Consider the following 15,908-nt stretch of genomic DNA (forward strand, 5'->3'; position numbering starts at 1 on the left):
CTTCTCTCCAGTGCGTACCTCCACCTCTCAAGGCTCGCCTCAGCCTGCTCCCTACTCTCCCTACAGATCATGATGTCATCCGCGAACATCATGGTCCATGGAGACTCCAGTCTGATCTCGTCCGTCAACCTGTCCATCACCATTGCAAACAGGAAAGGGCTCAGAGTCGATCCTTGGTGCAATCCCACTTTAACCTTAAACCGGTCCGTCATTCCTACCGCACACCTCACCGCTGTCACACTGTCCTCATACATATCCTGCACGATCCTCACATACTTCTCCACCACTCCCGACTTCCTCATACAATGCCACAACTCCTCTCTTGGCACCCTATCATAAGCTTTCTCTAAATCCACAAACACACAATGTAACTCTTTCTGGCCTTCCCTATACTTCTCCATCAACATTCTCAAAGCAAACATCGCATCAGTGGTGCTCTTTCCTGGCATAAACCCATATTGCTGCTCACAGATCATCACCTCTCCTCTCAACCGAGCTTCCACTACTCTTTCCCACAACTTCATGGTGTGGCTTAACAACTTTATCCCTCTGTAATTTCCACAGCTCTGCACATCACCCTTATTCTTGAAAATCGGAACCAGTACACTTAATCTCCACTCCTCCGGCATCCTCTCACTTTCCAAGACTTTATTAAACAATCTGGTTAACAACCCCACTGCCATCTCTCCTAAGCACTTCCATGCCTCCACTGGTATACCATCTGGGCCAACCGCCTTTCCACTTTTCATCTTCTTCATAGCAGTCCTCACTTCATCCTTACTGATCCACCCCACTTCCAGATTCACTATCTCCACCTCTTCCAACCTTCTCTCTCTCTCATTTTCTTCATTCATCAGCTCCTCAAAGTACTCCATCCACCTTCTCAACACACTCTCCTCACTCGTCAGCACATTCCCATTTGCGTCCTTTATCACCCGAACCTGCAGCACATCCTTCCCAGCTCGGTCCCTCTGTCTTGCCAATCGGTATAAATCCTTTTCCCCTTCTTTTGTATCCAACTTCTCATACAGCTCGTCATATGCCTTTTCCTTGGCCTTTGCCACCTCTCTTTTTGCTTTTCGACACCACTCCTTGTACTCCTGCCTACTTTCTTCATCTCTCTGACTATCCCACTTCTTTTTCGCCAACCCCTTCTTCCTTATACTTTCCTGTACTTCCTCATTCCACCACCAAGTCTCCTTATCTTCCTTCCTCTGTCCAGATGTCACACCAAGTACCTTCCAAGCTATCTCCCTCACAACTTTTGCTGTCGTTGCCCAATCATCCCACCCATCTTTACCACCATCCAACGCCTGTCTCACCTCCTCCCTAAATTTCACGCAACAGTCTTCCTCCTTCAGCTTCCATCATCTGGTCCTTGGTTCAGCCCTCACTCTCTTCCTCAACCTCACCTCTAAAGTCATCCTACAGACCACCAATCGATGCTGTCGAGCTACACTCTCCCCTGCCACCAGCTTACAGTCACTAATCTCTTTCAGGTTGCATCTCCTGCTTAAGATGTAATCCACCTGTGTGCACTTTCCTCCACTCTTGTATGTCACCCTGTGTTCCTCCTTCTTCTTGAAATACGTATTTACCACTGCCATTTCCATTATTTTTGCAAACTCTACCACCATTTGCCCTTCCACATTTCTCTTGTTGAGACCGTACCTCCCCATCACCTCCTCATCCTCTTTATTCCCTTCCCCAACATGTCCATTGAAATCTGCTCCAATCACCACTCTTTCATCCTTGGATACACTCTCCACCACTTCATCTAACTCACTCCAGAAATCTTCTTTATACTCCATCTCACACCCCATATGTGGGGCATATGCACTGATGACATTCATCATCACCCCTTCAATTTCCAACTTCACACTCATCACTCGGTCAGACACTCTCCTCACCTCCAATACCCTCTTGACATGATCTTCCTTCTGGATTACCCCGACACCATTTCTCCTCCCATCCACACCATGGTAGAGCAGTTTGAAACCACCTCCAATGCTCCTCGCCTTACTCCCCATCCACTTGGTCTCTTGTACACACAGTATGTCCACCTTTCTTCTCTCCATCATATCAGCCAACTCCCGCCCTTTGCCAGTCATCGTCCCAACATTCAGAGTTCCAACTCTCACCTCCACACTTCTACCCTTCCCCCTCTCCCACTGCCTCCGGACTCGCCTTCCCCGTCTCCTTCTCCTCCTTCGCCCAGCAGTAGTACAATTTCCACTGGTACCCTGCTGACCACCGGTACCGGTGGCGGTCGTTGGTAACCCGGGCCTCGACCGATCCGGTATGGAAATTCGTTTTGTTGTCCGCATAATGATTTGGCATAGGTTTTTACGCCGGATGCCCTTCCTGATGCAACCCTGGTCGCCTCTTACAACACACAGGGATATGGTACACCTATTCTAACCGGGGCATACACCAGGCCCAGTACAACTGGTGCTCATTTCGCCGACCTTGGAAGGATGGCAGGCTGAGTCAACCCCCTGGTGTTTTCGACTTGGTATATATATATATATATATATATATATATATATATATATATATATATATATATATATATATATATACATATACATATACATACATATATTAATTCAGTGTCCCAACGGGGCTTGAACTCAGGACCTCGGGTCCCAAGCCACTGCCCTAACCACTGCGCCAACACCAGGCTTATATATATACAGTATGTGTATGTGTATGTGTATGTGTATGTATATATATATATATATATATATATATATATATATATATATATATATATATATATATATATATATATATATATATATATATATATATATATATATATATATATATATATATATATATATATATATATATATATTTATATATATTACCACATATCTGACCTCCCAAACCTTCTATTCTCTGCTCTGTGTCTGGAAACAAAAAATTAATGTTTGGTTGAAAAACAAATCGGAGAGGGAGTTTTTTATATGTAGATTTTTGGAGCAGCTTGTTGGATCACCACTCAGGATCTAAGCAGTTGACACCAGGATGTGCTTGATAAAAACATAAGAGGTACCAAATGTAACTAATACATTTTTCAAATCACTTTAAGGAATTGGCATTAATTTTTAACCCTTCTTTAGTTGCCGACTTTTATGCAGCTCAATCATTTTGTCTGAGTAAGTCTGCCATGAGCTTTCTGATTTAACAAGCACCTTGCAGCTTGATATTCTTTGCTATATTAAACCTCAGTCCTGAAGCGACACAGAGACTTCATTTCCAGACACGTAATTGGGAAGCTGTCATTTGGCATGAGTGAACTTGCGTTGTTTTTTTTGTTTGTTTCTTTTTCACCCCAACGCACAATACAGTAAGTAAAAGGATTTGTGTCAGATACGACATGTTATATCGAGTGTGTGTGTTGTCCCTCCACCAATCAGGTGCTCTTGAAAAGCCCGGTGCTTCACTGGAGGACACCTACCTGCTGCCTGTTGAGATGGATCCATTAATTGGTAATTACTTGGAGCCATCTGATTTGCATCTCTCACATTTGCATAATTAGTGTCATTTGAAGGAAGCTGACTGGAGCGACATATAGGGGATATTTATAGGTAAATTGGCCTTGGGTTTGTGTCCATCACCACCTTACATTGCTGAAGAAGATGTACTTGCTTTGTGAATGAACCATGACTTTGAGGCAGGAGAAAAAGGAATTTTTTGTATTCCTTAACATTTAATAGTTTGTTCTGAAAATTATTCAGTTATCAAAATGTTCTGGGTTCAGATACTGCACTCCACTTCGCTGATGCTTCGCTGATGCTTTGTAGTTTATTTGTTGTTGTTTGTTTTCCGAATTACAATATTGGCAGGACCTGCTGAACACCACAGTCCAATTCAAAATTTTGATTTCAACATCCTATCTTTCAATTCTCTCAATATACAAGTTCCTGAATCCTGGAATGTACTTGTAATTACGACATTAAAACATGGGTAGTGGTCCATGTTCCCTGTCTGTGGAGATGTCTCCTTTTGCAAAGCTTTTGTTCCTGGATACATATGAGATTTGGCTGAACCATCATTTTGTTGATTAGTCAGTAAATAGCTAACTAATTGACATGATTGAAACCTCTGTGGAAAAAACAGCTCCAGATCATTTCAGACCACAGTCGGACTTGATAACACGAAGTAAAATCAACATTCCACTAATTGAAGTTATAATTTGATACCCGAGCTTACTATCGGCCCAGTGGCCTATTTAAATAAATATAGGAGCTTTTGCTGATTTGTATCATTGTAATTAAATTCATCATCTGAGTCTGATGGCAGGATAGCTCTGAGCTCGCATATGCACTCGTGTTTCAGATGTTTAATCTGGGTTTGATTCCTAACCCTACTTTATACTGTCATACTGGCGCTTTGTAGGCATGCCGTTGCATCAGTTGGTCTTCTCTCTTTGAGATGTTTTGCAAATCTTACTGTCCTGTTTGCATGTATTTACTTGACAGCATTAATTATCCCATGGTAGCTTTTGAAAACAGAAGACCATTGTGTGGAAGTACCCTGGGTCAAATTCTGATCATTGGCTGGGAAAGTTGGGGGAAGGGGGGGGGGATGTTGTGCCGTTGATGTTGATGGCTCTTGTAGGTTAGGGCAGGAATTTGGAATTTAGAATTCGGCCATGGTGCCGGTGATGGCTCACCTTCTTTTTAATCTGCACACTGTGGGATCTTTAATGTCCACCAAGTAATACCGACAGACAGGATGCCCAGTTTAACGTCCATCCGATGGACGGCACACACATTGATGCCTCGCATTGCCTGTGAGATACCAGGACAACGGTTTGTCGCTGGGCCGAGATTCAAACCCAAGTTAGACGATTCCGATGCGAGTGTACACTGTGCATACCCCTAAGTCTAAGCTGTCCTGCCAGCCCACAAAGTAACATTGGCATGCATGTTCCACTGTATAGACACTGCGGAGCAGACATGTGGACAGTAAATACACCTGGCATTTTTCAGTAAGGAACAGCATACATTTGTCTCAGTTTGTGACTTTTTCATCTGTCAGAAATGGGAACACAGGGGCAGCAGCGGAGGCAGATTCTGGACCCCATGGACTTCAGTGTGCCGACCGGACCTAACAGCTTTGTCGTGACTACGGACAACTGCTACATCCTTGCCTGTGGCTTCTGGGATCGGAGCGTGCGAGTGTACAGCAGCAACAACGGTTTGATAGCACACTTTCTACATTCTTCAAAGTATCGATATACCTTCTGTACCCCCATCAGTACCTCTCACACGACACTTTCTCAAACCTAAGCTTTAACTTTTCGACATGGAATCTGCAGAGGTTTCTTTGCAAATTTTTTGATCACATGATCACTCGTTAACATGGTCAATTAAAACCTGATCAAATGGTCACCCATTCCCTCTGCCCATGCCTGCAGTGAAAGACACTTATTGTCAGATGGCCATTAGACACATAAATAATGCTTTGTCCACCGATGTAATTCACTTTGGCAAGACTCTATTACAGCTCTCAGAGAAGATTTGTCTGAGAAGTGTAGCCAGGACAGTAATAACTCAACAAACTTTATGACATTTTTGAAGTTGCAAGGGGGTGATCATTAAGTATGTAGCCTGACAAAAATTCAGGAACTGTGACATTCATGAAAAATTTTCTGCATTCTCATGTTAGCGATACGTTTCTTTTTACAAAGAATAAGTATTCACAACAATTTATTCCCTGTCAACTGAACTTTAATTCCAATTGTTACCTCCGCCACCGAAGATAAAGGAGCTTATGTTTTCACCCCTTTCTGTCTGTTTATTTGTCTGTCTGTTTGTGTACAGGATATCTCAAATAGGATATCCGGATCTGGCTACAATAATTTTTTTTTAAGTGATTCGTCACCATTGAGAGAGAGGGCCAAAAATGATACGTCGCACAATATCTCAAAAAGTTGTGGACGGGTTCAGATGAAACTTGGTGGACACACTGTGTGTGAAAAGGAAGTATTGATTCAATCTTGGTGAAGATCCGGATCCAGATCTGACCACCCGAATTTTTTAATCGATTCTTCACCATTGAGAGATAGGGCCAAAAACGATATAGTGCTGTGTAGCATGATATTTTAAAAATGTATTGGGCCCGATATGTTCTCATGGATCAGGCATTACGTGGTGGAGGTATGCGCTCGACCGAGTGCCCTTCTAGTTTGATTGTTTTTTTGACTTTAATCTGCATGTCATGTTTCCTAGTTTCTTGATAATGTAGTAACTGTTAAAGCAAATAAGTCTTCTTGTTAACCTCCGCCATCTTCGAAGATGGATGGAGGTTACTGTTTTTACCCCTTTCTGTTTGTTTGTTTGTTTGTTTGTGAACAGTATTACGGAAAAACTCCTCGACTGATTTCGACGAAACTTGGTGGGGGGGTTAGGTCTGGTCCAAGGATCATGCCATTAAATTTTTGACTTCCCCCCCCCACCAAAAAAAAAAATTGTTAAAGAGAAAAAAAAAAATAATTTTTTTTTACATTTCTACATGTTTTAAGAGATTTCCAACCCCCCTCCCAAAAAAATTGTTAGAGAAAAAAAATTTTTGCAACTTTTTTTTCAACAAAATTTCGATTTTTTTTTTTTTTTTTTTGCATTTTTACATGTTTTAAGTGATTTCCAACCCCCCCCCCCCCCAAAAAAAAAATGTTGGAGAAAAGAACTTTTACTCTGTCAGCACTGTTGACATCATATTTAATGAATAAGATATAAGGTTCACTTGAGTGACCCAGCAGTATTGGCGGCAGAGGTTTTGCACTCTCCCGAGTGCTCCCCCTCGAGTTAACCTCCACCATCGAAGATGGATGGAGGTTACTGTTTTCACCCCTTTCTGTTTGTTTGTTTGTTTGTTTGTTTGTGAACAGTATTACGGAAAAAACTCCTCGACGGATTTCAACGAAACTTGGTGGGGGGGGGGGTTAGGTCTGGTCCAAGGATCATGCCATTAGATTTTGGACTTGGTCCAAAATCCAATATGGCCGCTATGGCGGCCAATTTGAAAAAAATATTTGAATTTTTTTTTTTGCATTTCTACATGTTATAAGTGATTTCCAATAAAAAACATGCCAAAATTATAATTGCGGCTGATTTTAGGAACTTCAGGTGGATATACCCACGTAAAATCAATTTGGCTCAAGGAATCTAGTTATGACGAATGAATTGAGTATGTAAAAGTTAAAAGTAAAAGGGAAAGTTGCAAACTATAACTCTGTGAGCACTGTTGACGTCAAATTGAATGAATAGGATATCAGGTTCACTTGAGTGACCTAGCAGTATTGGCGGCAGAGGTTTTGCACTCTACCGAGTGCTCCCCCTCTAGTTTACACCTGTAGTTGTGGAATGTTTTGCTGCTCAGGCAGCTGTTATAAGTGCAGTATCCTTTTATTACACATTCCTTTGCTTCCCTGTTTTCACAACTTTATTTAAAGCTTGTCTCAGCCTCCCATTTTTCAGAGAAGGGTTGCTTCTCACCGAATAGTCATGTTCCATCCTGTTTATGATATATGCCACTCAAGAGGCCTGCTCAGATAACCAGAAGCTCTAATATACCAGACATTTGCATCCAAAGATGCCTCCCAGGACGGTGCATGTATACTTTTCTGACTTTTACGCTGAGCTTCCCAATCAGTTTGCTCAGAAGAGTAGACATGATTTCCAGGCAAGGTTGACTTCCAGGGTGTTTAAGGACTTCTTGTCATCAGGTTCCCCAGGTTCATCAGGCACATTGCCATGGGGCGTGTTTTTATGGTGACGAAGGTGTGAAACGGCTGATCGAGCAAAGGCAGGAAACATAGTCGGGTCCAGAAATTATTTCAGTGTGTTGATGATCTGTATCATGAAATATAACACCAACTCATGTTATTTTCCCATAATAGCAGCCTCTTTTAAAGGTATTGATTGAAACACTCACGTATATTGGAAAATATTCCACCAAACTAACTCACAACTCATGAGAGCATGATAATCACATGAGATTACAGTGAGTTGCTGGTTCATAAAGAAGTATCAGTAACGAAATGTCTTGCACATCCTAGAAAGAGCTCAAGTGGATATTTAATACAATTTATTAACTCCATGCTGTCGGCTCAGATGGTCTCAGACATTCTGGCTTGGTCAGCTTGGATGCTTTCACTGTACTATAAACACAGTTGAACAAGCCAAATATATGGTATTCATCTTAAACCTGAATGCTTTTATGACCCGAAATACTTAACTGTGAACACAATTGAATGCCAGATCAGCTGTGTTTTCTTGGAAGGGTGGAAAACATAACTGTATGTACTTATCTTTCAGGCAAACTAATTCAAGCTGTGTTTGGACATTGGGATGTGGTCACATGTCTGGCACGATCTGAGGAGCGAGGTCGAGATGGAGACTGCCTCGTGGTCTCTGGATCACGTGATGCCACCGTACTCCTGTGGCCATGGAACAATAGACAGAGTGAGCTTGGAGAGAGACATGGTAAGTCAGAAATGGTGACCAAATGTATGGATAGAGTAGCTGAAGCCAAAGAAGGCTTTGGTACAGACATATAAAATAGAATTGTCCAAAATGCCTTATTTTACTCCTCGGAGCCGACATTCGTCTGTTTCGCAGGAGAGGTTAAAAATAGGTAAAATGTATATTTTTGAACTCTTGTATGATCATTAAGCTTGTCTTTTTAAACAAGTGATGAACATGTTAAAATTAAAAGGCTGAGAGACGGTCATTTTATCCCTCGAATAAGCTTGTAGCTTTGAAATGCGTTACTTGAGTGGCTACAGTACTGTTGCAAAATATTGTCGAAAGTGACCTTGATATTGTTTGTCTGAATATCAATTCCACATTTTGCTGTTATTTCGACCTCATCTTGTGCAGACGTATTTGGTTCTTCATTGTGATCGATGTTTCCTTAAAGTTGTGCAATTTCTTATTGTTTGAGGCATGGATTGACAATGACTGACACTCGAGCCAAAATGGCAAATTGGAAACGCCAAGTGTGAGTGCCTCATGGATATCCCATCTGCTCATTCCTGAATGAAAAGTGAATCGTGTAATGATTTTGCAAGAGGGATGCTCACCTCCTTTGAAGATGATGAAAATAATTTCCTCTGGTGGATTGGAACTGGAGAAAAGATTGTCACCTTTGTGTGCAAAACTGCTAACTACCAGTCATCCAGTGAATTAAATTAATATGTTCCGTTCTTAAGCTTAGGCAAAGCAGGCCTCAAAGCTGCCAGTAAGTGTGTGTGTGTGTGTGTGTGTGTGTGTGTGTGTGTGTGTGTGTGTGTTTGTGTGTGTGTTTGTGTGTGTGTTTGTGTGTGTGTTGTGTTGTGTTGTGTTTGTGTTTGTGTCTGTGTCTGTGTCTGTGTCTGTGTCTGTGTCTGTGTCTGTGTCTGTGTCTGTGTCTGTGTCTGTGTCTGTGTCTGTGTCTGTGTCTGTGTCTGTGTTATGCAGCAGTACTTGTTCAAGTCAATCGATATATCCAGTGATTGTGTGAATATTGTTGAGCGCTTGCCAAGTGGCTTAAGCACTCAATCAAGAACTCCAACAAAACAGTTGATAAGGAACAGTTAGCTTGGCAAGTGATTAGTGATCGCCAATTGGTCATATAAACACCATGCACCTGGAGATGCCTGGAATGTCAAGCAATGTCTGAAGTTGACAAATGAACACTTTTTTTTCGCAGTCGAAACTACTGCTGAAGTTAATAAAGAAGTTAAAATCTTAAAATTTGTCTAATTTTAAGAGAAACTAGAGGTTATGGCATATGCGGAAATGAAATAAAGCCACGAACACTGGTGTCGCTGAGCGTTTATAAGTATTGCAATGTACCCAGCAATTCGTAGGTATGAGGATCAGGCATTTGATGATATGAGTGAGGAAAGTGAAGAAAAAAAAACTTTATTGTGAAGAAACTATTGTGGCATGTTCCAAGTCAAGGCATTGTTGAGCAGGCCAAAAAAAAAAATGGTGACTTAAGACCTCAGCGGGGTGACTAAGAATGAGCTTTGATAAAGGATAATTAAATAAGGCCATTAATTATCTTCAAAAGGGGTGTTTTAATTAACCCAAACACCCAGTTTTCGTTCATGAACTTCCTTGGAGTTCCCTTAGTATGCATGCAAAGTTTCAGGCTGATAGGTATTATGGTTTTGGAGTTATGGAGGAGACAGACTGACTGACACACTGACATTTCGTAGTATAGACACACACACACACACACACACACACACACACACACACACACACACACACACACACACACACACACACACACACACACACACCAGGAACCTAAGCTGATTCGTACCTGATGGTAATTTCATGTGCTTCCTTTTCTTTTGCGTAAAATAATCCTGAACAACCCTCCTACCTCACGAAATATCTCACTGTCCAACGAGAAATACTTATTTCCACCAAATATTTTGATATTGAAAAGGCACAAAATTTGATAGCTTTCCTTTGTCTGCAGAAAACATTGTTAATTTGTGCAGTACACCATTTTCTTACTGTTCGGGTTGAGGTTTTCTTTGTGGCATGGATAATTATCATTGTTCTCTCATGTGTTGTTGCAATTTTGTTTGTTTGTTTTTGCTTACGTGGTCCAACTTTCCAAAGGATTGGCAACTTTATTTTGACACAGTGATACTTAACACACTGGTATTCTCAAGCATATTCCTTCTGATCTACTTTCACAAACTTTGCACCCTTGACCACCATAATTCCATCTCCCCTTTCCCCCCACCCATATTCAAAAGGCAATGAGCCAGGCAGCTGAGCAAAAGTTAGACGAACAAATCTTCGTAGCAGTCCAGGCTGTCGGCACTGCGGAAACGAGGGCACGTAGGTCAAATATTTGCGGAAACAACAGCTCAGAATTTCCTGTCATTTTCATCTGCAAGAGACGTTGATCTCTGACCCATCACACACTTGCATGTAGACTGTCGTTGCTCGACGCTTCCCATTCACTGACTTTGCTTCTATTAAACCTCAATGTGTCAAAGCCACTTGAGAAGAAAAAAACAAAAATGATGAAAGGATTCTTAAATCGAGGGACGTACATCACCTCGGTTGACTTCTCATCCTGCTCCGTTCTTCAATGATGTTTTCCCATTCTTCACACAGCCAGATCACAGCGGAAATGCACACCTTTATGTACTACCTTCTAACTTTTGCTTTCTGCACTTGCTCTCATCAGAGTGAGGTGGAAAAAGAAAAGAAAAAAAAAAACTCAAAACAAATGGCCCGTCTCATCAACATATTGAAGCCTGGCTTACACTCCCCCCAAGGTCTTGTTTTATTTCATGATTATTTGCAGCTAATTGTTAATTTGTACACCATCTGCTTGCTGTTATGGTTGAGGCTTTCTTTGTGGCACGGATAATATTTCATATTGTGTGCACTTGAATGTATGTTGTGTGTGATTGTGTATGTATGTATATATATATATATATATATATATATATATATATATATATATATATATATATATATATATATATATATATATATATATATTGTTTTTGTCAATGGCCTAATTAATCAGAAAGTTTCAAAGCATGTGAGCCAGTGCAATTTCCCGGCACTTCCTGACATTATGTTATTAAGTGGCTAATTGCTTGCAGATGCATTTCAAACAACTCCCTCACCATTTGGCCTTTCTTTTATTCTTTTTCTTTTTTCTCTAATGTCAAGACCCAGTAGTTGGTCTCCTTGCAAAACTGGTTTAAGAGGCAGATCACGTCCTGTTGTTGTCCTGTTTAACTGCATATTAAAGGATGCTCATATTAAATATGTCCAATGGGCTTTGGTTAAAAAACTGGATTGCTGGAAGGCCTGGGCAGCGATTTGCTAATTACGTTGTCCATCCCCAACAAGCTGATCCCACGCGGTTCCCGTGTTCTTTATTATTATTATTTTTTGAACTGCCAAGAAAGCGGAGTTTTTAAAACAAACAGACAAACGAAGACCTTTACAGGACGAAGAAGAAGAAAAAAAAAATAGAGAAGAGGACAGGGGGAAAAAAAAAACATCTGCAAAGATTTAGAGCTGATTAAGTGGGCTGCTTCGAAAATGGAGCTCCTGAATTTAAATTGCTAACAGATTTCAGCAGCAAACACAGATTTGCTTCTCGGTAGCGCAGGTTTGAACACTTGGAAATGCAGGCCTGCGTGTCAGCTTGCATTGGTGAGCATGGCGGCCCTTTGTTCTATGGCGGCTTTATTATAAGACCTGTTGCCATCGTGTCATCTCCCAAATTGCCTTCAGCTCCTAAAACAGCTTATTTTTCTGCATTCTTTCACCAGCCTGCATCCAATTGCCACCCAAGGCATATAATCCCCCCGCCCCCCCTTGTCATCAGTGCTGCCTAGTGGCCCAGGTACTGATTCAAAGGCAAAGACCAAAGCAGTTGTTTGGAGAAGCTAGGTCAGAAACCACAATGCCTTTTGTGTTAACACATGTTTCCCACTCGGTGTAATATACACCGCTACCGCTTTGCCTCCGATTGCCTCTCCCCAATGGTTCTCATACACGTTTTATTGCCTCAACGCACTCCCCATGAGTTGTCTCAGCACATCTGGATCTTTGACTTATTTTCGTTTGTTTTTTTTTGAATGGTAGTGTGAGTTCCAAACGTCTAAGTAGGTGGCAAATGTGGAAGATCAATTAACAGAGAGAAGACTGGAAGGCTATCCTTGCAGCAGGGGCAAGTTGCATTTTCATGGCTGATCCTGCACACAAGGAAATGCAAAGCTTTAACAAAAAAAAAATAATTCAACCTTTACACATTTCACATGACCATTCAATAATTCCCCAATAAATTTGTTGATCTGTTTGGTATTCCCATCCAAACAATTGTCCGACGCTGATGCTTTGTCCCCAGGTTAAAATTTTCAAACACTGGTTTGGTATGTTAATTGTCCACTGATTACCATGCATTTCATGTTGTCTCAAAGTATGCTTAGCATTCAATATATTTTTCTAAGTATCCTGAATATCAAAGCTCAGGCAAAAATGCCGCAGTTAGAACTATAGTATATAAGAGTAGTACTCTCATACACTATAGTTGGTAACAGGTCTTACCAGTCGTCTCCAGAGAATTACTACAGGAAAGGAATGCTAATTTTGCCTGGAAGAGCACGGCATACCTGATATCCATCCATCCATTGAGACCATACTCTGTGCTGAGCGTTGGTGCTACCGAAGCAGTCTCCTTGACTATTGGGCACAATCCTGGACGGGTCGCCACTCCGACACAGGATACCAGCATGCTGGCACTCATTTTTCCGAGCTCGGAAGGATGACAGGCAGAGTCAACCCCACCTGGTATTAATTCAACAGAAAAGTGGAATTTGAACTCAGGATCCTAGGATCACAAGCCCTCCACCCGAACCATTAAGCCAACACCAGGCATATAGCATACCTGATATACAATGAAGAAAGTACTGAGTAAAGAACAAAAGATCAATTTTAGAAGATTTATTTGTTTATATCACATCACACAGACCCTCAAGAGCCCTTTAACTAATCATTTGTGGCCTTGTTGATCTTAATGGGAATTTTCAGATGAGCAAGTGCATGCGGATAATGGGAGGTGGGGAAACATGACAGATCATGTGAGCAACAAAAACATACAGGGAAAAAGAACTCATCCTTAAAACACAATACCTCTGCTGGCTTGTGACAATGTTAAAATAAGAAATGTGTTGCTTCAATGATAGCATTACCACGATGGGGGTAGAAAAGATCAAGGGTGTGGATGGGGGATGTCCTGAGATGGTGGTGAAAAGATGTCTTCAAACTCTGGAAGGACGAATGAGATTGAAGAGACTGAGGAAGTTGGTTCCACGTTCGAGATTAAAAAAAAAAGAGTGGCAAATGAGTGGAGATGAGCAGTGGGTCAGGATTTTGGGGAGTTTCATCGGAAGGGGGTTACTGGCAGATCATGTGCAACCTGCAGAAACTAGGGGGGTGGGGGGAAGAGGACAAAACATGGAAAGAGCAGAGGATGTGCAAGACCAGAAAGGTGGCGGGAGAAGACAGAGAGAACTCCTTCTTTTTTCTTCATCTTCTTTACCCAATAACCCAATCCTATCGCAACCAAACCTCCTTTCCCTCAGACAACCCTATTTTTACCCCCTATTTTCTCTCCATACCATATGGTTCGCTTCAGAATCCTAATCAAATGAAGTGCACAATGGAAATTTTCCAATAAAAATATACATCACCCTACCTGTTCCTAAAACATTACACTGCAGTTTGCCATATTTTACATCCACATTAGAAGAACGGCATGCTTGCAAGATGCAGCACCTCCTGTCGGCACTGCATTATAACAGCAATTATTTTTAATCAAGTCTGATCTATATGATTGAACATGGTTAGCTCATTTGTGAGTATGCTGCCTTATGAACAACGTCATGCCCACTCAAATCTGCCTCTCAGTCTGGTTGTGCTGGCTTATCTATTTCCATGTCTAACAGGACAGCAGCGAGTGCCTCGTGCAGTGCTCACTGGCCATGAGACCGAGGTCACTTGTGCGGCTGTGTGCGCCGACCTTGGGCTGGTGCTGAGTGGGGAGGCCGGTACGTGCTCCTTTGCAGTGTTTCTAACTCATCTAGTTTTGATTAAATGTTTATCTTGTCTTTAAAAGAAATTGCTCATTCATAAAACTGCAAAAAGCTGCATTTACAAAAAAAATAAACTGTGAAAGTTTCACAACAACACCGATGATGCACGGCATTTATCATTTGAAACGACTGGAACATCTTGTTTTTGAATGACAGCTGTTTAAATTTTCCTTAGTAACCAACAATCTCGAGGAGATTGCAGTGCAGAAATCGCAAGTCAGATACTTTAAGTCACATAAAGGAAAACCATAACTTCTCGCTGATCTTCTTGGACATAGAGGATCTGTTTGCGTGTTTCTTTTTGTGAACATGATTGTGGGTTGGCCTGTTCCTATTCTCATCTGAACCCCTGGCTCACGATACAAGGAACCCTGGTTCATATCTCAAACACAGTACCGAGCATGTTTGTCCAACAAATGTCTACTAAACATCTTTGTAATCGTGAATTGTCCTGTAAAAAATATAAATAGTTCTCTTATTTTTTAGTCACGTAGAAGTACACCAATGTCGACGAATGTCTTTGTCCTGTTTGTGAGGTATGTGCAAGGTCCTCCATGTGCCTAGGATATATGGTTATATATATATATATATATATATATATATATATATATATATATATATATATATATATATATATATATATATACATACGAGTTCCTTCCCTTCGTTAAGAAGTTCTCCTTGTAATCTCAGGCATCATTAAAGAAAGTGATTTTTGTGACATTACAGAGGGCACTTGCCTCGTGCATACGATTGCTGGTGAGCTTCTTCGCACCCTGAAAACCCCCGAGGTTCATCTCCCACCGCAGCTCATGTCACTGACTGTCAACGGGCCCATCGTCGTATGCTATGGCCAATGCCTCATCTGCTGCTACAGTATCAATGGAGAACTGCTTTGTCAAACCAACACTGAGCATTCGACAAAAGTGAGAATCGACCGTTGTAAAGGAATGATCATTTTATTCTGCATATCATTTGAATCTGACCTGTGTGATGGCTTTTGTTTTGTGCTAAATAAAACCTAATATTCACTTTCTGGTTATTATTCTGAAAAATGGAAACAAATGGACATTTGGCAAATAATTTTTCTTTTTATTGTTTTTTTCTGTCGTTTTGTGTGTCATAATTCATTGGAATACCTTCCTGATATCCTCAGCTGCTTTTCCCTCATCCTTGTGAACTAAATCCCAATATTTAAGCTTATTCATGTGGAAATCACCTAAAGTCCCCCATTGCTTTTGTTCGTATTATTTTC

At 41.2% G+C, this 15,908-nt stretch overlaps 1 protein-coding gene across 5 annotated transcripts in view; it reads left to right on the forward strand.

Moving 5' to 3' along the window:
* LOC147008560 (lipopolysaccharide-responsive and beige-like anchor protein) overlaps nt 1-15,908 on the forward strand; it is a 597,819-nt gene that overhangs the window by 579,666 nt on the left and 2,245 nt on the right. For all 5 annotated transcript variants that reach the window (XM_085864642.1, XM_085864638.1, XM_085864639.1 and 2 more), the window contains 5 exons: nt 3,426-3,497; nt 5,053-5,211; nt 8,334-8,501; nt 14,507-14,608; nt 15,383-15,579. In XM_085864642.1, the coding sequence (XP_085720768.1) occupies nt 3,426-3,497; nt 5,053-5,211; nt 8,334-8,501; nt 14,507-14,608; nt 15,383-15,579 (698 nt within the window). The remainder of the gene's footprint in view (nt 1-3,425; nt 3,498-5,052; nt 5,212-8,333; nt 8,502-14,506; nt 14,609-15,382; nt 15,580-15,908) is intronic.

This window comes from Eptatretus burgeri, chromosome 18, assembly GCF_056783735.1.
Source record: "Eptatretus burgeri isolate ZD-2024b chromosome 18, Ebu_testis_v1, whole genome shotgun sequence".
NCBI classification, from domain to species: Eukaryota; Metazoa; Chordata; class Myxini; order Myxiniformes; family Myxinidae; genus Eptatretus; species Eptatretus burgeri.